At 30.7% G+C, this 23185-nt stretch overlaps 3 protein-coding genes across 7 annotated transcripts; 2 read left to right on the top strand and 1 right to left on the bottom strand.

Annotated features, from left to right (window-relative positions):
• Window positions 1-2367: 2367 nt before the first annotated feature.
• LOC105113694 (kxDL motif protein) lies at window positions 2368-4049 on the top strand. 4 transcript variants are annotated; one of them, XM_011009986.1, is made up of 4 exons: window positions 2368-2559; window positions 2657-2809; window positions 2883-2995; window positions 3660-4049. In XM_011009986.1, the coding sequence occupies exons 1-3, from the start codon at window positions 2453-2455 to the stop codon at window positions 2980-2982; spliced, it is 360 nt and encodes a 119-aa protein (XP_011008288.1). In that variant the 5' UTR covers window positions 2368-2452; the 3' UTR covers window positions 2983-2995; window positions 3660-4049. The 4 variants fall into 4 exon arrangements, with proteins under 4 accessions (XP_011008288.1, XP_011008284.1, XP_011008285.1 ...); XM_011009982.1 differs by lacking the exon at window positions 3660-4049 and adding an exon at window positions 3135-3475; XM_011009983.1 differs by lacking the exon at window positions 3660-4049 and adding an exon at window positions 3135-3475 and having other exon boundaries at window positions 2883-2991.
• Window positions 4050-11224: 7175 nt separating this feature from the next.
• LOC105113695 (DNA-damage-repair/toleration protein DRT111, chloroplastic-like) lies at window positions 11225-14895 on the bottom strand. The gene is made up of 2 exons (XM_011009987.1): window positions 13971-14895; window positions 11225-11902 (listed from the first exon to the last, which is right to left on the bottom strand). The coding sequence occupies exons 1-2, from the start codon at window positions 14772-14774 to the stop codon at window positions 11609-11611; spliced, it is 1098 nt and encodes a 365-aa protein (XP_011008289.1). The 5' UTR covers window positions 14775-14895; the 3' UTR covers window positions 11225-11608.
• Window positions 14896-15520: 625 nt separating this feature from the next.
• On the top strand, window positions 15521-20107 carry LOC105113696 (uncharacterized). Of its 2 annotated transcripts, none has more exons than XM_011009989.1 (2): window positions 15521-16396; window positions 19714-20107. In XM_011009989.1, exon 1 carries the CDS (start codon window positions 15651-15653, stop codon window positions 16371-16373), a length of 723 nt encoding a protein of 240 aa, XP_011008291.1. In that variant the 5' UTR covers window positions 15521-15650; the 3' UTR covers window positions 16374-16396; window positions 19714-20107. The 2 variants fall into 2 exon arrangements, with proteins under 2 accessions (XP_011008291.1, XP_011008290.1); XM_011009988.1 differs by lacking the exon at window positions 19714-20107 and adding an exon at window positions 19151-19488.
• The last annotated feature ends 3078 nt before the right edge of the window (window positions 20108-23185 follow it).

A 23185-nucleotide genomic window follows, 5' to 3' on the forward strand; every position in this document is an offset into this window, starting at 1 on the left:
TGTTTTAGTTAAGGAGTTATTGATACTTCAAGTGCAAAATAATGATATAAAACCTTGATAAAAATGCACTTTTAAGTACTAATCAAAGTACTCCTACTAAAATAAGGGAGCTTTAAAGGCAAATGAAGAAGTTAATATTGAAGGGTTACATTTAAGATAGCATGATTTCATGTGTTGTTCCAGTATTTTTAGTAGGTAAAAAAGATAATGCTTGAAGAATATGTGGTTATTGTAGAGAAATCAATAAAATAACGGTAAATTATAGATATCTTATCCTTAGATTAAATGACATGTTTGATGAATTGATGGATCTTGTTTGTTTTCTAAAATGTATATTAAAAGTGGATATCATTACATTAGAATGAAAGAAAGCAATGAATGGAAAACTACTTTTAAAACTAGTCATGTCTTTTGAACTTACAAATACGCTTAGTACTTTCATGACATTAATGAACCATATATTGCATGCATTCATTAGAAGGTTCATATTTTTTTATGTTGATGATATATTGATTTACAATGAAGATTTAGATGAGCATATAAATCATTTAACATAGGTACTTGATGTGTTTAGAAATCAAAGTTTATATGCTAATCTAAAAAATTATGACTTTTGCATAAAAAAGATTATTTTTTCTGAATATGTTAAAAATGCAAAGGGTATTGAGATGAATAAGACTAAATTTAAGATTATAAAAGAGTGGCCTACACCTAAGATAGTAAGTGAGGTAATAAGTTTTCATGCATCAACTAGTTTTATAGAGGATTTGTGAAAGATTTTAGTACAATAGTTGCTCCATTAAATAAGATTGTAAAGAAGACAATGAGTTTTAAATGTGAAATTGAATAAGAGAAAATTTTTAATTTGTTAAAATAAAAGCTTAGTCTAGCTCAATTTCTTGTTTTACCTCACTTTACAGGAACTTTAAAAAATGAATGTGATGCTATAAATATAAGTATTGAAAATGTTTTGAAAATGTATCATCACGTTGTATACTTGTATCATTATATTTAAAAGCAATATCACCTTTTCGTGCATGATGTTTAATATCTATATGCTTCGTAAGAGAATGTTGAACAGGGTTCCTAGTCAATTTAATAGCTCTAATGTTGTCACACAATCACATAAGATAAGAATGTGATGGAAAAATAAATTAAAATATAATAAAGTTTATTCCATCAAAATTACTTGTGCACGACATGAACCAACAACAATATTTTAGGCTTTTATAGTAGAAATAGATATCAAACCTTGTGTCTTGTTAGATTATAAATAAATGATTAATCATAAAATTAGCTTCTATCACCAATTGACTATGCAACTCGTAAAGTTAGCATCATTTAAACTAAAAAAATATGTTTTATGATATTTAAATAGAACTCTTTGTTGTATGCTAAATAGCAAGCACTAAACATAATGTTAAGTATATTAGTAATTAAATAATATAAACTACCAATCATACCTTTATATTTTGTTGTATGCTAAATAACAAGCACTATTAGTAATTACATAATATAAACTACCAATCATACCTTTATATAGATATTAACATTCTTACTACTTTCATCGTTATTGAGCTTTATTGAAGTAGACATTGATATATTATATAATTATAAATCATTTGATATTAACATTCTTACTACTTTTATCGTTGTTGAGTTTTATTGAAGTAGATATTGATATATTATATAATTATAAATCATTTAGACTAAATTTGTATGTATTTGACTTGATTCAAAAAATATTATTATTTTTATTTACTTGATTTGAAGTCCAAGAAAAAAATGAAGTTTTATTACTATACTCATTTTAAATACAATGTGCATATATTTTTTTAAATTATTAACATAAAAACTTATTAGTAGCATTAAATAAAATATCATCTACATATATTTGTATAATTATAACATACAAATAACTTCCAAACTAACAATGAGTGTATAACTCTCAGTATATAATCTGCATATGTTTTATATAAATTGATAAAAATAAGATTTAATTTTTTAAAAAAATAAAATATGAATATAGATTACTCACTACTTACATTTATTTTGTCTTTTTAAAATAAGGCTAAATCCATTATTTGTATAATGTGTGTTCATCAATTCTCTCAAAAAGCCCCAAAATTATCATTTCTATCAATTGAGCACTTGTGTTTTTATTTTAATTAATTGAGTACAATTACCAAAATTGCAAAGAACTACCAAATTAGCGATGAGGGAATGGGTGGAGGCGAATGATGTGGCCATTTTGACGAAATGATGAAGACGAAGGATGGGGGCAGCAAAGTATAATGGACCATGAAGTTTTATATTGGGCCTCAGGACCCAGAAAAGGCCCAAAGGATATGGTTAGATTAAACGCTGGCAAGTAAGCCTAAAACCGAAGGCCGAAAACCGTTATCAAAATTTCCATCTCCATCCGCATCTGCATCACTGTAGGAAGCAGGAAATGGAGGAGGAATCCATCAGAGAAGCTTCAAAAGAGGTCTGTAGAGAGTTTAAAACCCTAATTGATGAGCGAGATCTGGATTCCCTCAAGCAATTGCAGCTTCTCATGTAATTCTCTCTCATTGTTGATTTGTTGAGTTTTTTTCTTATTTATATATTTAATGTCTTTGGGCTTATCACTATATATATATATAAACCTGAACAGATTGGGAAGGCTGCAGGACAGCAACGCAGTGCTGTCTCATTTTAATGAATATTCAGAGAATTGTTTCGCAGAGGTTTCTGCTGATTTTTCAAGAAACACGCGTCTCTTAAAATCTATGAAGTCTGATCTTGATTACATCTTTCAAAAGCTAAGGTATTCTTTCCATTCCGTTCTCATTTCATAAACTGAATTAAGTGGTCTGGAATCTAATCCTTCTCCTTTGCAGGAGCATGAAAGCCAAAATTTTGGCAACTTATCCAGATGCTTTTCCAGATGGATCCGCAAAAGAAGTGCTTGACCGGAGACCAGACCTTGAAATGCCTTGATAACCTTACGTATGTTTACATATTTTTGTCCATACTCCTCTATGTAGACTAAAAATTTCCCCTGCTAATTTGCCATCCATTATAAGCTCTTTGGGATTTTCCGTGTGCCATGTATGAGAGGTTTTTCTTAATTATTTTCCGTGTTTGTACAGAAACGATAAGGAAAATGAAAAGGGCAAGTACGAACATATTATTTTTGTGTGGATCCCTTTCCTTCCTGGGCGAAAATACTCAAATGGAATGATCAGGTTGCGTAAGCATAGTATTTCCATTATTTTTGTTGTTGTTGTTTTATAAATAACTCTATGCAGCCAGTATGGCAGTGTTTGCTTCCTCTCTTTTTTGTTTCTTTTCCACCATAAGATTCTCTCCCACTTTAACTGAAATGGACTCTGGTCCCTATGCTATTTTGTTTCATAATTTCCTCCAGTTGAACCTATTGTAAAAAGCCTCTAGTTCTATCAACGTGGGAGATGATGAATTATTTTTTAGAGCTTGATGAGTTTGGGCTGCCTGGTTTGGTTTCTTCTTCTGATTCATGCTATATTAGTAAATGAAAATCAGAAAATACGTACCAGATTGGCTTACAGATCCTCTTATGGACATTTTTAGAGTGACTGACAAAAGATTAGTAGTGCTAGAGACGAAACTGACCGCTTAATTCTTAGCCTGGATAGGGAATAGGTTTGCATGAAAGGAATTCGGCTCGCACTCATCCACAGGTGAATGCATCATTTACCTAAATAGATGGAAGGGGTGTGCTTACTCATTGTGGAGCAATTGTTAAAGGCAAATTGGGAATTGACAATAATTGTATAATGTGTGATTTCTGGAAAAATAAAAAACAATTATACAATTTATGGAAGATGGTTACACCTACTATTATGTTGATTGTGGGAGGAACTATGAATTGCGATTTAAGTTTGTTTGGTGTGTGTTCATAACTTCTATAATCTGTTTTCAAGGGTTGAATGTTGAATGTAACGAACTTATTCAGAGTAAACTGGTTATTGTGAATGGATATGTATATGTAATGAGTGGAAGATGGAAATATCATTCATCAGTGAGTGGAGCTCTGAACTGTGATCTCAGTTTGCTTGGTGTCTTTTAAAATCAGTCAATAGTTGGCATTTGGCAAGGGAAGTTTAGTTGAATGGGATAAGAGAATGGATTGGGACAGTGTTGCTGTCTCTTGCAGACATGGAGTCCATGGGTGTTAAGGAAATAATTGAGCCTTTGTGGGAATAAAGCAACCTCAAGCATGAGCTATAATTATTATTATTATTTTGGGTTAAACAAGTCCACACACTTTAAGAGTGTAGTAATGGTTATTTTTTAAAGTGTTTTTCACTTGTAAATATATAAGAAATTAATGTTTTTAAATTTTTTTAAATTATTATGATTAAAAAAACATAAAAATATATTTTAAACAAATTTGTTTTGAATTTACATGAAGCTTCCTTTGTTTAAATCTTGCTTTGGAGAACTTTTAAAGGGTAAACTGGTTCTTGTGAATTGACATTTATATTAATGTGTGGAAGGTGGGATTATTTTCCATCAATCATTGTTGATTGCAGGTGAAACTCTGAATTGAATTGTGAATTAAATTAGAGGGTGTTTGGTTTTGAGGTTGCCAGTGTGTTTAGAAAATACCACACAAAATTATTGTTGGGTTAAACTTCCAACCATACTCTTAAAATGTGGGACTCAGTTGTATTCGTGGTTCAATCGTAAGTTTACAAGAAGCAACTCACACATGTATTTAGAGATGATTGGAAGCATAATTTTTTCTCCTTTCCTTCCTGTGTAATTAGCTCTGGTCCTCCAAGCGTTCTGCTTCTAACCTTGGTCTCCATATGTCTCAAAAAGCAAATCCGTACATCTTTTTTGTGTGCCTTCAATCTTCTTCAATTTTTTTTTTTTAATATGGATTATTTTTTGTACTATTTGTTAATTTTTCTATATTAAAAATAAGAGAAATTTGTGTTTTTTTATCATTTTATGTACAATAAAATAATTTTAACCAAATATATTATAATATATTTTTTGTCAAACAACAATTCAAACTATAATTTTAACTAAATATATATTTTACGAAGCCCAGCATAAATAAAAATGATTTTTTAAAATTATAGAAGCTATTTATGTTTTGGTTATTAATTATGATTTATGTTTTGGTTATTAATTATGAAAAATCAATGTTAACATGCAAATTGATATATAATATTAGTTTTCCACTGGTTCCAGTGCTTGAATTTTAAAGTAAAAAAATAGAATATATGATATAGTTAATTTTTTATTAAGAAAATTATGAAAATTTTCTATTGTGATTTGAAAACTTGTCTAGTTTGTGTAATAAAATTAATTGATAATTATATACATTAATAAATATTTTTTAAAAAAATTATTAACAATAACTAAAAACTAAATAAAAAGCTGAAAACTAGATATAAATAAAGAAATATGATCTTGCATTTATGTTATGCTATTTAATTATTTATCAATAATTTTTTAAAAAATTTAAAATTAGAATTCAATTCAAATAAAATAACTTGATCGCATGACTCCTTTTGTTCTTATTGATTTAGCTTGGCCCTGTAATATGGCCTTTTGCATGGCCTGCGTTTCAATAAAATTATGTTAGGCTTCATATGGTTTGTTTTACCTTATAGGTCCGGACTTGTTGTTTTGTTGAAAATCTGATTTGATTAAAAAATATATATAATTATTTTATTATTTTATTTTTATTTTTATTAGATAAAAATATTTTTTATTGACTTGAATTAATATGTCAAATCCACTATTTAAGGTTTGACCTAAATTAATTCTAAAATTTAATTAAATCTTTAATTAAACTAATGATTAAATCAAATTGGTCTATTAAAAACTTAATTAAGTCTCTAGACTCAACTTTTATATAAATTTAGTCAATAATTATTTAATTTAACATTAAACAACTTAGTTCCTCTATACATTTGAAACCTTCTCAAGTTGTTTTTGCCAAGTTTTTTTTATAAAGGTAAAAATATATTAAAACAAAGGAATATACAAGTAACACAGGACATGTCTCTAAAAAATAAAAGCTTATCTGACTAAAAAAATACTAACTACTTGGTTTGGGCAAGATCTTCTTGCCCAAATTAGGTATAGGCAAGATCTTTTCCAATAATATCTTTTTCTTTAAACACTTTTGACTTGACCTACTTGTTATATGCTTTAGTCATTTTGCTTTGATATAATTTGTGATGACAGATGATTGTTGATCTCTTTTCACTAATTAGATTTGATTTTTTAAATTTGATTTTTATCTTTCTCTAACTTTTCTAGTTCAACATTCATTAAAAACCCTTAATGATATAATTTTTATTTCTAAAGGTATCATTGCTTTCATATCGTATACTAAATAGTATGAAGTTGTACCTATAAAAGTTCTTATTATGGTGTGGTACGCATTTAGTATGGATGGAAGCATCTCATTCCAATCTTTATAAGCGACCAACATTTTTTGGATGATCATTTTAAGATTTTTATTGGCTATCTTAATAGCACATCCATCTTAGATTTGTAAGGAGAAGAATTAAGATGCTTAATCTTTCATTTAGTACAAAGCTCAACAATCAACTTTTCATTGAAATTCTAATCTTCTACTTAGTACAAAACTTCAGCAATCAATTTTCCATTGAAATTTTAAATGTTACTAATATTGCTTACACATCGTAATGACAAATTATATATTTTTCAATGAACCTCTCTATTAACATTTGTGTTATATATATATATGTAAAATCTGACCTCTATCCATTAAGTAAAGTAATTGATAGCAACCAAGATGAATATGAGTCCATTGTTGGCCTTCGAATCGATTGGTCCTATAACATCCAATCCTCACATATCAAAAGATTTAATGAGAGGAACCCATCAACCTTCAAGGTATTGGGTTTTGGAAAAGTCATACTAAAAATAACCTCTAAAAGCTTTTCATCCTTAACAATGTATTGCATATTATTGCCATTGGGAAAAACTTAATGTCTAGCTTATTTTTGAGCAAAAATGATTTTAAAATGGGTTTTTTGAAATCTTGGAATGTATATTACAAACATCTTCGTTGCACAAGTGAGAAGCAATAAAATCTTAGGAACAAAGAATTCATTTTTGACAATAATAAAAGTTTTATTACTTTAAAATATTTTAATAAGTACCCTATTTTTTTTTTAATTTTAACATGAATATTTTTTTACTACTAGTATGCATGCTATAACTTTCAATTAATATCAATTGCAAGTTTGATTATATACTTAGTATGTATACTAGAATTCTTTTATATATATTTATGTTGAAAGCATATTTTTCATAAGTTATGTTTTGTGTATGTATAGTTTTAAATATGTATAAACTCTAGGCTTTTATTGGATATCTTTTATTTATTATACATTTGTAATAATAAACTAAAGATCTTTATTCACTAGTCTAATATATCTACAAACATTAACTTACACTTCATTGGTTAGTACTTATACAATAACTTTATTAATTTTTTTAGACTCTTGAATATGGCATAATGGTTTGCATGCACTCTCTTCAAACACTTCATATATTTATGGATGTCAATTGGGTATGTGATACTAATGATCAAAATTTAACCTTCACAATTAGGTCATCGCCTATACTATAGCTAGGGTCAATTGGGTAATGAATTTTCTTCAAAAGTTATATGTATGTATCCCTCTCACTCCAATCATCTACCAGGACAATATGAGGGCTATGCATGTTGTGCAAACCTAATCTTTTATTTTTGTATGAAACATCGACCTTTATTTTGTTCAAGATCAAGTTGCTACACATTGCCTATGTGTTTTTTGTGTTCAGACTTTTGGCCAACTTGTTAATTCCCTTACTATGTTGTTGCTTCTCCTTCACTTTCTTACTCATCGAACTTGTTTGAGAGTATGTAGCTTTTGTTTATATTTTTTTAAAATATTTTTAAAATACATTTCACTTGAAAAAACATCAAATTGATTATTATTTTTTTTGTGTTTTTCTATGGTTTTAATTTGTTGATGTAAAAAAAATTTGAAAAAAATATTTTAATATATTTTAAAACAAAAAATATTTTTAAAAAGCATATACACCACAATACTAAATTCACAATAAATATCAATGTCCTCAATGGCTATTCAATCTTTGGGGCATGATATGACTACAACATTAATTGATTCTTAGCTACAAAAATAGAATTAATACTTTATATATTTTGCAATTACAATGTAATATTCACATTTTAGTATGTTTATATTTAGTAAATATATAGGATTAATTTTTCTTTTTAGTTTCTTTTTCTTTGTTTGGTATTTAACTTAATTTATAGCATTTCACTATTCCAAATCAAAATACAACAATCATATTAATTCATACAATCTCTTTATTTATGCACACACACATACTATACATGGTTTTCAATTTAAAAATGTTTTACTTTTTCTTATTTACTAAATTGATTTTTATATGATGACAAGATGTCATATATACACATACTAGCTAGTAATCTTTTTGCCAAGAAAACAGCAGTCCCTATTCTTGCTTCTTATAGATTTTTCTTACATGATTGCCAACAAACATATGTCCCTTTTTAACTTCTCTTGATTGTTCATAGATTAATGACATATTTCATCCTTTTATTCTATACATTTTTCTCTATCCAATTTTTCATTCAATTCTCCATTATTTTTTACAAGTAATCTCTTATGAACCCATGCCAAAAAAAATTATTTAAAGAAATCTTTTTAAAAAAATTTGCAAAAAAATGTTAATTTTAGAAAGAAAGTTTCATGATAGTATTTAAACATAACTCTTTCTCTCTTACAAGTTAAAAACCAATCGACAATCAATTAAAAAAATCAAAATCTTAGAATTAAAACTTCCTATCAGTGCCTGTTATTTCCAATCGTTGAACGTCATTGCCACTCTTTCTTCTCACTTCTCCTTTCTCGTTGTCCTATCCCCTCTCCTTTTTATCTATAACCACCTTCATAAGATCTGCTTCTCTCTTTCTCATCATCAAGTCTTAAGAATGGTGGTTGTTATTAGGTCTTGAGATGTAAGAGATGGTGGTCGGTGACACGACTAAAATATTGGTGTCTTCTTCCACGTGTAGGAGTATTGGAGTAATAAATAACTTGGTAAGATCGAGATCGAACCATAAGAAAATTAATTATATAAATTATAAATAACAATAACAGTAATAGTAATAGTAATAGTAATAGTAATAGTAATAGTAATAATAAAAGAAGAAGAAGAAGAAGAAGAAGAAGTCGATGAGAATTTTGAAATGGAAGATCAATATGAGTATTAAACAATGATAAAAAAATATCAAGGTTAGAGGATCCATTGATGGTATTTCAAACAAGTATAATATAAACTCTTTTTATTACTCAATTGAAAACTATACACAAGAAAGGTTCCAATCGGATTATAAGTTGTTAACATGATTACATCAATTATCTTATTTAAATAATACTAATACTTGTAAATATTGTTAGGTATTCATAATTATAACTATGTTAACAACAAATGAAGTTCCTTTCATAGTACAAATATCAGTTATACCATATGGTTGAGCTATAAAAGTGCCAAATATTTGTTGTACCAAGTGTTATACATCACAAATCTAGATTAACTATTTAACAAGCAAAGTATTAAAAGTGAACAAGATAACAAATATAAAACATATTAGTATTAAACATTAAAATCTATGTTGAGTTTACACTATACTCATTCTTACATCATTAGTGTAACTTTTTCACCTTCACATAGTAAACTTAGTTAAATATAATGAAAAAGAGAAATATAAATAAATAAGATAAGAATATAAATAAGATAAAAGTTAACTAAGTAAAGGAAAGAAAATGAAAGGCATAAACAAGATATTAATGAAAGAAAAACTTAACCAAGATACCTAAATGCATGACAAATGTCTCATTTTATAAGCCAAAATTTAAAACTATTGATTTGTTGACTAATTATTGAGTGGGTGACCAACTCTTAACTTGGTAATAATTCTTATTTTCTTATTTGAATAAAACATCATTGATAATGTTAGAATTTGAATCAACCTTACTCATGAAAGTTCCAGGAAATTGTCTCAGCTTTTCAGGAAAAAAAAAAGTCATTTGAACTTCTACAACTCGAGATATGAGATGAATGCTGAACGGTATCTAGATTACAAGACAGATTCAGACTTCTACGTCGTTGCTAAGATTTGAACTTCCAAATAATAGAATTAAGTCTTGCATTTTCAATGAAAGTTTTAAGCTTATATCTTAACTTTCATTCATATAAAGCAGACTTAAATCCAAGTTTTACAATTCTAGTTATAATCCAATTACTGAATAATATTCTAATTTGAACTAAACTAACATTTTTTTTTAAAGCTTTCACCTTCTCTTTATCTTTTCAATTTCAGTACTTTAGCTCATCAATCAATCCTTTTATTTATATAATAGACTTGTATTTAAGATGAACATTTATAATAAATTAAATGTTTCTTATGGTATCAAACTTGTTATTATAAAATATATTTTAGTTAAGAAATTAATACTTCAAATACAAAATAATAATATAAAACCTTAATAAAAATATATTTTTTAATACTAATCAATTAACAACCAAATTAATCAAATTAATCAGAAAAGATGGTGTTAGCTGCCGAGGTACATGGGTTTCTCGAGGATTTTATTGTACGATAGATTTAGGTTATGTAAAAGAAAATTTGAGGCAGTGCAAATGGGCCGCTCGTTGTACACAATTTTATTCACAAGCTTTCTGCTATCTTTTATTCTTTTATTTTTTTTCACAATTTATCTTTACTATCTTCTTCATCGCTTTATTTTTATATAGTCTTTTCCAGATTATATCTTCATAAACTATTTTGTTGCACTATAAGATCTTCAAAATAATAGAAGATCCAGCCCCGCCCGTGCTTTCCTTGTTTTGCAAATTAAAACTACTTGTTGTGCTGTGCAGTGGAGGCCGACGGGCTTCCAATAAAGCGAAAAAACAAACTAGTTTTCTACGTCTGCGCACGCAGTCAAGTTTCTGGATTCACCTGAGAAACACAGACGATCCACAAAAGGTAACGATGTCATTTTGCTTTGGGAACAAACATCATTTGACAATAAAACAAATAAGAAAAGTGCACAAGCATGTAAGCTGATTTTCTTCAATTTAAACAACAGAAAAAAGGATGTACGTATAAGATAAAAATGCATTGCATGAGATCTCCTCGAGTTTCAAGAACTGCCATCATGTTTTATGAGCGGAATGTTCAATGCAATCATAGTCGACTACTATCTTTGTACAAGGAATGTAGAAGTTTGCCCTACCAAAGGGAGAATATTTGAACAGAAAAAAAGAAAGAAGAAGAAATAAATTCTCTATGGTTCATTCAACGGTAACAAGTGCATGCAGCTTATAATTATCAATAGAAGCACAGTTTACACTCCACCTAACCCAAAGCTGGAACCTACTTACCACAGCTTAATTCTCACAGTAAACTGGGAATCAAAATAAGAGTCCACCATAACTTTCCTGATGAATGTGAAGGAAACTTGACAAGTTATTCAATCGGCCATCAAAAGCCAGGGATTTCACCAGGAATAGGAGCCAACTCATTCTTGCTGAACCTCTCCTCATCATAGAAGGTCGCTCGAACCACATTACCCCCAAAAAACCGCCCATCAAGATCAATCAATGCTTTTGTTGTTTCTTCTGATCTCTCAAACTGTATGAAAATTCTAACTGCCTCTTCACGTGGAAAGTTCAGCTCAGTGATCTCGAAGATAAGAACCCGAGTGACTGTTCCATACTTTGCACACTCGGATGCAACCTCATCTTCTAGTTCATCATCTACCTCACCTGGACCCACCTTTCATGAAGAAAATAAGAAAAGAAAAAAGGAACATTTTCAGCAAATTCTCATTTCCGTCTGCAATAACAAACATGGAGCATGGGATAGACACTTTATGTTAAAACCATATAACATATTTTTTAAGGAATAAAATTTGAAGTGAAAGAAACCAAAAAGCAATCACATTAGAAAATAAATTTCATTTTTGTCACCAAACCAAAATGTTTACGTATCAAAGACATGACAGATGGCACAGCAAAAATTAACACAAAAATGATTTCACCAGCAATTCAGATACTGAAGCAGAGCAACTAAGCCAATAATCATGCAACAGTTTCAGCACTCAGGCTTTGATGGTGAGAAAAGAAAAAAAGCATGCTTTTAGAGGCATCCAGTTCTCTGTCAAACAAAGCTTCCACCAAATAATATAATTGATGGCAAAATAGAAGTCAGGATTCCTGAAGTCAGAGGGCAGAGAAAAGATTAAACTGGAACCCTTTTGTACCCTATGATTTGGTATTACAAAAGGGGATGCTCAAATGAGTGCCTATAGATATATTGAGTTAAACCCTTTAGTATATTGTGACTTCCACTGACTTTTGAGTGCTTCGAACATTTCAAGCACAACTAAACCCATCCATCAAGGACAAATACAAGCAAGCAATCTTCAATCATCTGGTTTATATTAACATTACTCCTCTAGATTTTGAAAAGCAATCTTAATAAAGCTTCTGAGGACATTTAAAGGAAACAGAAAACATTAAAGTTTACTTGGGGTGATCTGAATAAGTGTAAACCTCTTTGAGATAATACATTGGTGAACAAGCTCATCGATTATTTAATATAAGAATGCCCACAAGCTACTGGCAACATTTTTCCCTCTAAAGGGAAAAAAACATAAAAACAGAAATTTCTGGTGTCAAGGAGGGCATTTAAAATTTGAGAAAAGCATGTTAAAGCTCCAAACTTATACACTCCAAAACCACAGCCTGAGGTCGGATAGTCAGTGAGCAATTATGTTTGGAAAGGAGAAATAAGCAAGCTGCTGAAGTAGTGGCTAAAAGAAAAGTTGGAGTAATGGTGGATATCCATCACTTAAGACTTTAAAATATCAAGTGATTCCAAAAAGAACATGGAGAGTACATTTTGCAGAAACACAGTGGGCAACAGAACAATATATTCAATACCAAATATTAATCTAAATGCAAGGATTCTCCTCAATCAGAAACTTCATGGCTTCTATCAAAACCCCAGAGTTCTTTCTCCTCAGGGCAATATGGAGAATACTTATCACAGTTACCTAATTCATCTTTGACGGTGACACCATAGAGCTTTCCTAGGAAAAGTAAAAGATTGATCACCTCACCAACATCACAAATTCAATTTTTTGAGATTATCAGAGACATGATTACAGCACTAGTAGTAGTGAATATTGCTAATTTTGCTATCAAACCAAATTGCCTCTATCAACTCTTAACACCTCATCATTTTGCCTTTATAGAAGCAAACTACATTAGGTGCCATAAAGAATGCACCTGCTTGAGCCTTGACAAAAACACAATAAAAGAAGATGGGGAAAGGTGGACCGAGGATGTTTAACAGATGAAATTACACAGCCCAATGTAATGCTATTGCTCTCTCACACTAGTAAATTTGAAATTATAGAAACAAGCACAGCAAAGCAAGATATGGATGGTAGACCAGGTGATTACTAGATAAAATTAGAATATATCAAATCTTCGTGAATCTCAAAGCAGAACCAATGAGCAATCTCAGGTAGTGGATATAGCACAACGTAAGTAGTTTCTTGTTCACTAGAGGGAAAGTTATAGCACAACGGAATAAATGGAACATGTGAAGAAGGCATTACAAGATACAAAAGAATAAATTACAAACAAAGAATAGAACATAACAATGTCTTGCTGATTCCCATTAGTTTCTTTCATTGTAGTTACATTCATAGTGCAGAAATAACTTGCTATGCATTTCAGATGTCTATGTCAGTTATTTTTTAATAACAATAAATTGTAGTCCATTCACCTGATTGCCATTATTTACCAAACAGAAGGAAGGTAGATATGCATACCATATTCCTAAGTAGCAAAACTCGAGTAGGCGTTCCATTGAAATTCACACTCTTCACCTTCTTCTCTTGCTTTGACTCACTGGCATTCACAATAACCCCAGCTCTCCGATCAGTCTTCTTGGCCATCAACGGCGTCGTAATCCCCTGCTCCTGCTTCCCCAATCCTTGCCCTTCCTTCCACCCCATCTTCGCCATCATCCTCTGGGCGGCAGTCATTTGTCCACCAGCACCAACTCCCAACCCAACCGTCTCTGACTTCCCAATACGAAACCCATCCCCACTACTGGGTGGCGACGGACTCCTCGGAACACCACCACCACTCATCGCCGCACGCCTCTTCCACGCTTCCTCCCCGGAAATATTCGTATCCCTCTCCCTGTCTTCCCTCTCCCTACTCTCTCTTTCCTCCTCCTCTTGCCTCCTCCTCTCAATCTCCCTCAACCTCTCTGCTTCCGCGGCCCTCCTTTTCTTCTCCCTTCTATAATCGTCATAATCATTCGGCCTCGCGGGATCATACTCCTCAATGACCACCGAATTCACCCCTACCAATGCCGGCTGCGCAGCCACCTCATCGGGTAGGACAGTGACGGGTGGTGCCGGAGAAAGTAAAGTTTTGGAAGGTTTAGGTTTGTTTTGGGATTTTAAAATAGTTTGTGGTGGTGGTGGGGGAATGGGTTTACGAAGAGTAGGTGGAGCCATTAAGGTACTAGTAGACCATACAGTGGAGGTGGTGGCAGTTGGTTTATCTTCCTCCGCCGCGGAGGATGGCGGGGGCAGATCTCCATATAATCCACCACCTAACATTTGTTTTTCTATTTCTTCAAAACCCTAGAAATGAATGTGAGATTTTTTAAAATGTTTTTATGAAGTAAAAAAAGTGAGAAGAAGAAGCGGAAATTTGGTGAAGTCGACGACCTCAATAGTTAAGACGAGCCCGTTTGTTATTAAAAATGTCTTTAAAAACAATTATTATTTTATTTTAAATTAACTTTTTTTATTTATTTTTATATCATTTTAATATATAAATATTAAAAATAAAATGGGTGGGAAACATCATGACACTTTCTCTTTCTTCAAAATTTTATATCTATTGTCTCTAACCTCTCTTGAGTCTTAACATCTAGGGAGTAAAAAAGAAAGAAAAATAAAATTTGATATCAAAAGATTAATTTTTAAAAAATTAAAATAAAAAAGATTAAAATTTTAAGGATCAAATTGAAATTTAAAAGAAAAATAAAATTTGATATCAAAAAGTTAATTTTTTAAAAATTAAAATTAAATAAAAAAATTAAAATTTTAAGGATCAAATTGAAATTTGTTTCACAAAATTCAAAAGGAGGGATGTTTTGTTGATTGTGGTCAAATATGATGTTTGTTCTTTCAATTTCTACTTTTATATCCAGCGTTTTTGCAACATCAACCTTAGGTGACATTTGAAATATTTCATGAAAATTTTAATTTAAAATTAATTTTTGTTAAACAACCCTCCCACTCTTTAATGGCATAAAATGTAAATGTGTTGAGGCTTGAGGCTAATTGATTTGATTATCAAAGAGGGCTAAGGTTTTATCGGCGCATAGTAGAAAAAGCCCACTCCTCCTCCTAAAACCCTACCACTTCATTTGTTTCCTCCCATTTTCATTCTATTGCAGAAGCACACACCAGCTAAAAAAAACAAAAATGCTTAGAATCACAAGAACGCAACAACCACTCCAGTCCCTAACCCACCAATTCCTCCAACGTTGTTCTGTAAGTGGAACGTCGAAAGGAAAAGGCAAAGATGGGGTAGCAAAGAAACGCTCTAAAGTAACAACGAACAAGAACAAGAAATCAGGCTCTCAAGATCCTTCTAGGCGTCAAGACTCTGAGAGGAACCGTCTTTATGACCAGTTCATCAACGCACCAACCCCAGTTCGTTACTTAAAGCCCAAAGACCGTGCTCGTGAAGCAGAAAGAGAAAAATTGGGACTTCTAAGCAAAGACAGGATTCGCGAAAAGGAGATTTTAAAGAAAGGTGGAAGGCAAGCTATGGGTGTTCCTGATGAGCCCATGATTATAGGGACTCCTGGTTTAGATTTGATTTCTTTAGGTTTGGTTGATGTCGATAAGATACCAAAATATGAGTTGACTGAGGAGGATGGGATGAAATTGGCCAAGGAGTACAGTAGGGTGTTGATGAGAAAGCATAGGGCCAGGCAGGCTGCTTTGACTAATAGCTTGAAGTGTAAGAACGAGGCTATTGAGGCTTTACCGGAGAATTTGAAGAAGGCCGCCTTGATACCGGATCTAACGCCTTTTCCTGCTGGTAGTTTCATGGCTACTTTGACTCCACCCATTGAAGGGTATAGTGACAAAATTAATGAGGCAGCGAAGAAGAGTGCTGGGATGCAAAAGATTAGATAGACAGATGGATGTTGTTCGTTAAGGTATGTGTTGTTTTAATCATGTTTTGAATTTGGCATTGGTTGTTGGATTCTGGATCTTTATTTACATTATTGTTTGAAATTTTAGAATTATGGTTGATTCCTTCATTGATGTCATCCTCCCTGCTGTTTGCTAATAAATTTCTTTTTATTTCTTTGTTTGTACCAACATTAATAGACCCAGTGGAGGTCACTTATACTGGAATGAAACCATATGTGTGGTTACAAAACCAGAACAAAGCTTTTAAGAAAGACCCATTTTTGAATTGCTGTCTTGAGTACCAGTTGATTGATGTGTTCTTCCTCCATAGAAGCAAGGCTTTTTTTTCCTTCTTATTATAACAACTACTAGAGCGTGTACCGCATAGGCGGGCCTGTGTTATTAATATCTGGGTTTGTTTAGGGGAACTTTTAATTTGGGAGGGAAAGGTAATAAGCTTTGTGGTACTTCAAATTTGGTTGCTTCTGAGCTGGCATGTGTCATATGGTGATTTTCTTGGTTAGTATAAGCTATTAAGTATTAAACTTGCGATTACCAAGCATTGTGTCTCATCCTTCTGCAGCTTGATTTCTCATAAAGAGTCTACTGATCTAGCAAAGAGCTGAAGATCATAATATTGGAAGTACTTGGATTTTCAAAACCTTAGAAGAAACCACCTTTGTAGCCAAATTTCTTCCAAAGTTTTTGTTTTCTATGATGCTGCATTCATTATTGGAATTGTGACTGTTTGACTTTACTGCGTTGCTAGGAAAGTAATGTAGGTGAACAGTAAAGTAACAAAGTAGGAGGATGGTGCAAGAAGTTTGTGACATTTACTCAATCTGAGACAGCTTTTTGGAAAATAAAACATCATAATCTGATTGATATTATACTGGTGGTCTTCAGGGTTTTTCTGCATACATCAACCTGTCCAAACTCCACATTTAGGCTTTAGCTGGGATTTCCCAAGTTATTTAACCAGTAATGATTTGTACATTTGACTTCTGTGCTTTAGTTTCACATATGATGGCATAACTAGTCTTGAATAACTCTGTTGAGAACTTGACGATACACTTTCTGAGAAATGTCTTAAATTGCTAAGAGGGGAAAAAAAAAATCCCCCTCTCGGTGTTGAGGTGGTAAGGAATAAGGATATCAGCTGAAGGGAAACTTTTTGTATCAGATTACCTTCAGAGCAGTTATATTTTCTTTTTGTTATACAGACAGAAATTGAAGGATATAGCCTTTTGGGTTTAACTAATTTGAGCTGGGTTGTAAATTTTTGCTTGAAATAATATATTTGAGAGTGAACTTCATAACTAGGAAATAATTTTCAATTCATTCACTTTGTTGTATAACCTAACTTATTTGTACATTTGAGTTATGTGGTTTAGTTTTATTCATGATGGCATAGCTAGTTTTAATTAGCTCTGTTCTGAGCTTTGTGGTACTCTTTCTGAGAAGACTTGTATTGTTGAGCTAAATGTTGAAAAAAAAAAAAAACCCATATTGGTTTAGAGTTGGAATGGATAGCTGCTGAAGCGAAAATATTTGTTGATTAGCTCATGAGCAGTTATAAATTTTTATTCTTTGGACTTGGACTGCAACATTTATGACCTGCTGGAGTTAAATGATCTGAGCTAGGCTGTAGATTAGCTCATGAGCAGTTATAAATTTTTATTCTTTGGACTTGGACTGCAACATTTATGACCTGCTGGAGTTAACTAATCTGAGCTAGGCTGTAGATTTTGGCTTCCATATTTTAGAGTGAACTTCATCACTAGGTAATATGATTTAAGTGATTTCTTTAGCTATATATAATTTGTACATTTTAGTTCTGTTTTTTACTTTTACTAGTGAACTTAAATGCACCTGATTTAATGCCTTTTCCATTTGAGAGGTTTATGGCTGCTTTGACTCCTGATTGAAGGGTATATTGAGAAAGTGTAGGCAAAAAAAGAGCTGAAAGAGAGGATAGATGGATTTGATTGGTTTGCATTTGTTTTTCCTAATAGAGAGGATAGCGGGGAGAAGTTCCCCTCTGGATCATATCATTAGCTGAAGAGCGAGTATAGATTTTGATATCTTCAGATTGCAATTGGAGGATGTCAACTTTTGGACCAACGAATTTGGGCTGAGCAATAAACTTTTGCTCCAATAATAGATTTTGGAGACACTTCACTTAAAAAGTAGAATTGAATAAACAGAATAAAGAACTCAGCATCATTGGATGATGATTCTTTCCAGCTGTTAGCCCATTAGTTCTATTGTGTTCTTTTAGTTTAGGTTAAAACACTTGATTTTAAGTTTTAAATAGTTAACATAGTAGAGCTTGTGCAGCGAGCTTTACATGCAATTGATGATTTGTGACTGGTCAAACTGCATTGTTATCAAATGATTGAATTCTAACCTGAAACCATGTTATGATTACTGTCCTGGGTGGGGGTGTGAAGAGGTTACTGAAAGGTGAGGGAGAAAAGGACAGGTTGGAACAATGAGTTTCTTTCTTTAGCAGCAACTGTTGTTTGATTATGAATTATGGTATCATGTGATGACTTCTAGGCTTTCTATTTTGGTATGCTTTGCTCTCCTTTGTTAGAACCTCCCGAAGTCTTTTTGCTGTCAACGGTACACCTGTTATATCAAGCCTTTACTTTCTTAATACCTCTTCTTTTCTATGTTAATAATTATTATGATATAAGAGTTTTACTGTTCATCCTCAAGGTACTAAGTGCTATTTACCTCATTTACATCACTTGGGATTGTTTTATGAGCAGGTGGGGCTGCCTGGCAAGAAACAGAGTGATTTCTATGAACCATTTTAGAAACAGAAACCTTATTTTGTGGTCTCATGAAAACATTGAAGCACTGGAGACTGATGCAATGATTAGGTTGAATCTAGAACTGCTTTTGGTGTTTCAGTAATTTGCAATTCATACAGTTGACATTTTGTCTTCTTTTTTACTTTCTGCCTTGATTCTGGCTTGAATTTGAGTAAATCAATTTAAATGTAAAATGTAATTGTATGTTAAACTTTGGTCCGGGCTCACTTGCTGGGGGTATTGGTGAAGTTTGTGGTTCTCCTCGTCAATAAATGTTATTTCAGCTCGCCTTATTGTATTTATGGATGTTATGTTAGCTTAAAGCCTTCAACAATGTGATATACCGGCAAGAAATGCTCTATGCTTTCGATGGAGGAGTGTAGTATGAACCGACATTTTATGGAAGAAGACAAGAAGATCACACACAAATCCAATTATCTTCCTGCTTGAGGCAAAGTTATTTAGTTTTTGAGACATTTTCATTTCCTTTTGTTAACCTGATCTGTTTATTGTTACAGAGGAAATCTGACGAGCACTTGCAAACTATCTGATGTAGTGCGGAGATGAGAAGGAAAACATGGAAGAGGAAAGGAGGAGGTGGAGATGGAGGAGGAGGAGAGTGGATTAGAGGAGAGAAAATTAGAGAACATCACATTCAATCTATCGTCCAAAACTGTTTGACAATAAACTACAATAACTTGAAAACTAATAACGCGAGAATATCTTGAAGGTAACTCCATCACCCCTCCCTTTTGCTGCGATGAACTGCGTTCAAGAGTGTGATTGCGATTGCAAATTATTATTATGACACTGTAAGCCAAAAGACATTGTCTTTTGCTGTGGAAAAAAGTCACGCCTCGTATAAAACTTTGGATTCTTATAGTACTTTTCAAGGAAAAGTTTAATTTGGTTCTTGAAGTTTTTATATTTTACAATTTAATTCTAAAATTTATTTTTCTCACATTTTAATTCTTAAAAGCTTAGATAGAAGAGAGAAAATTATTGAAAAAAGCAAGGGAAGGAGGTTAATCTGGGTACAAATAGGTTTGTTTTTTTTTTTTTTTAAAAGATCAATAAGGGTGGTTTGATTTTTTAAAAAAAAAGATCAATAAGGGTGGTTTGATTTTTTAATCATATGGAGAAAAGTATATTAGAACCCACAAAAATTGTTTAGATTTAGTTTGATTTTGAGTTTTCTGATGGAATATAAGGTGTTTTTGTTAATTTTATTGATAGGAAATACTTATTCATGGTTACCTAATTAGTGATTGTAACTATGGTACATAGTGATTATAAGTTGTAATTATGATAATGAGAAGAAATTCTTCATTGAGAGGTAATCAAATTATCATTTTGATAGATATTAGAGTTGTAATCTAAATTTCATGGTTAATTTTGGGTTGAAGGTTTTTTTCCCTTCTCTTCTAGGTTGAATTGTGGGGAATTTTTTGGGTTTCTCTCTTTAGACTCGTTGATTTGGGGCTATCAACAATTAAATATCACAATCCAGTATTTTGATTTGTTATAGCTCAATAACTTACCACCATATTTCTTGAAAATATTTTTAGATTTTAAAGTTTTGATTTTTTAATAAAAAAATGAATTTTTTTATAAAATAATTTTGAAGAATCTAAAATTTGGTTATGATAATATTATTATCATAGGTAATTGTACTTTTATTTCTAACTGGTCATCCTTTAATTGAATGCTAGCTAGTTTTAAGTTCTAATTAAAATACATTTCTAAAGGATGAGTCATGGGTTAATGATTAAGGTTTGACCAAATTAGTTATGGTCATTTGATCATGTCATACGGTTTTTTAAAAAAAATAAGCAGGAGGCTACCATGTTGGCATGAAAGTGATATGCTTGATTTTTATAAATTTTTACAACATTATTAATTTTAATTTTATTTTAGTTCATCTTAAATTTTTCTATTTTATATATTTTATTTATTTTTATGTAAAAAAACAAATTCATAGAAATATAGGTTTTGAAGTGAGATATCAGCATTTAATCCTCAAAACTCTAGCTAAAACATTGGCTTAAATTGAATTTTGATTCGTTAGAAAGCTCACTTAAAAGTCAATTAAATAAAAAAATTAATCTTTAAAAGAATTAATCTTTAAAAGGTTGATTAACTTATGTACATGTTTTGAGTAAGAATAAAAGGAGGAAATTGCATGTTTTAAGAATTAGAAATTTTCTTACTAGAAATTTCAAAAATATATCTTAGTAAATTACATATAATCTCAGCTACACATATCGAATCAATTCAATTTTGATGTTTGGAGAAATATATAAAAAAAAACCATACAACTTTGATATTTTACCATTTTCTCAAAATAAGTCAACCTGATAAAGAAAATTAAACTAGAAATTTTGAGACTAAAGAAGAGAAAACAATCAAAACTTATAAGTTAGGGCTTTTCATAATTGAAATTTGCAATTCAACATCGAGTAGATATTAATTAAGAGTTTGTCAGTGATTAAAAATTCAACTTAAACAAAATTTTTTACTTGATACTTTTTCTTTCTTTCTCCATAGAGATTATGGTTTATAATAATCTTATTATGAGTTACATATTATTGTTAAGGCTTTAATATTGCATCTCCATGACATTCTTAAATTTCTTAATTATTTTATTAAGGTATTTATCAATTCTTCCTAACTAAGTATGTCATTGTATCTAATACTTTGAATTATTAATCACTATTCAAATGAATTGTTATGCATGTTGATCTCGAGAAATTATATATGATAATTGCTTCTTAGTAATATATTTTAATAATTAGTTTGGCTTGTTTAGGTAAATCAGAGATCTTAGTTTCTTGTCCATGAATGAATTTATTTTAATATCATGTTTTTGTTTATTTTTTATTGCCAATTTATTTATTTTCTTACATATATGCATCTTTTTTGTGCCTTGAAATAATTTAGGATTAGAATAATTTCAATATCTAGTAGGTAGATTATCCCTATGAAGATGATAATCTTAATTATAATATACTATTTAAAGCAATTGGTATACTTTCTATCAAAATTTTGTATCAATAAGCACTAAAATATTAAAGTTAATATAGGCAATGTCATTAGAAAATGTGAAAGCATTATAGATTACATATAGACATTATAATTCTATTTAGTATAATTTTTTTTATTAGTATGAAAAATTAGATGATGATGACCCATATTATGGCATGTTTGATGTGTTAGGTTTTTTGAGTTCATGAATTGTTTTTGGATTCTTGTAGCCATTTGGATGGCCTCTATCAATTGCATTGATTGATTGGTCACCATCTACTTTAACCATTTTGTTTTCTTGTCTAATATTTGTATCATAACTAATATATTGTTTCCCAACCAATTTGTCTTTAAAAGTTGTTGATCTAACAAATAATTTTAATGATTAATCATACTTAATATATTGATTGATTGTTGAATTTTTAATCTAATTTTTTCTTTCTTTCAATAGCTAAGAACTTAATCTTAAGTAGAGTAGAGGCAGGTATCAACATCACAAATCAAATAAAATATAGGGCTCTAAAGAGAAGGAGTAATGTAAATTAAACTAATATAGATAAAAAAAATTCAAGAAAGAAACAAATAAATAAAGGAAAAAATAAAAACAATAAAAATAAAAACCAATAAATTCTGATAAATAAAGCGAAAACCTAAAATAAAAAAAAATAAGAATCAATAAAGTGTGATAAATAAAGGATAAATTAGAAAAATAAATTGTGTAAAAAATAAGAATGAATAAAGTGTGATAGATAAAGGATAAATTAGAAAAATAAATTGTGTATATGAGACGGGCTATTATTTTAAGTAATTGAATGACTTTTTTTTATATTGTTATAAAGAGGGAATCTTATGTGGATTATAATTCCTAGCCCTATATTATTTACTTATAGTAGATTAGGAGCTCACAATATAAATCCTAATACAATTTGTATTCCTATAAGCAAATCTCCTTCCTATCAATAATAT

Source organism: Populus euphratica, unplaced genomic scaffold (assembly GCF_000495115.2).
Source record: "Populus euphratica unplaced genomic scaffold, PopEup_1.0 scaffold449.1, whole genome shotgun sequence".
Lineage (NCBI taxonomy): Eukaryota > Viridiplantae > Streptophyta > Magnoliopsida > Malpighiales > Salicaceae > Populus > Populus euphratica.

Bases quoted from the DNA above. Each gene is read 5' to 3' on its own strand.
- LOC105113694 (XM_011009986.1), top strand. From the start codon at position 2,453: ATGGAGGAGGAATCCATCAGAGAAGCTTCAAAAGAGGTCTGTAGAGAG. The intron at 2,560-2,656 runs GTAATTCTCTCT...AAACCTGAACAG, and splicing joins AAGCAATTGCAGCTTCTCAT to ATTGGGAAGGCTGCAGGACA. The intron at 2,810-2,882 runs GTATTCTTTCCA...TCTCCTTTGCAG, and splicing joins TACATCTTTCAAAAGCTAAG to GAGCATGAAAGCCAAAATTT.
- LOC105113696 (XM_011009989.1), top strand. From the start codon at position 15,651: ATGCTTAGAATCACAAGAACGCAACAACCACTCCAGTCCCTAACCCAC.
- LOC105113695 (XM_011009987.1), bottom strand. From the start codon at position 14,774: ATGTTAGGTGGTGGATTATATGGAGATCTGCCCCCGCCATCCTCCGCG. The intron at 11,903-13,970 runs GTATGCATATCT...TCTTCATGAAAG, and splicing joins TTTTGCTACTTAGGAATATG to GTGGGTCCAGGTGAGGTAGA.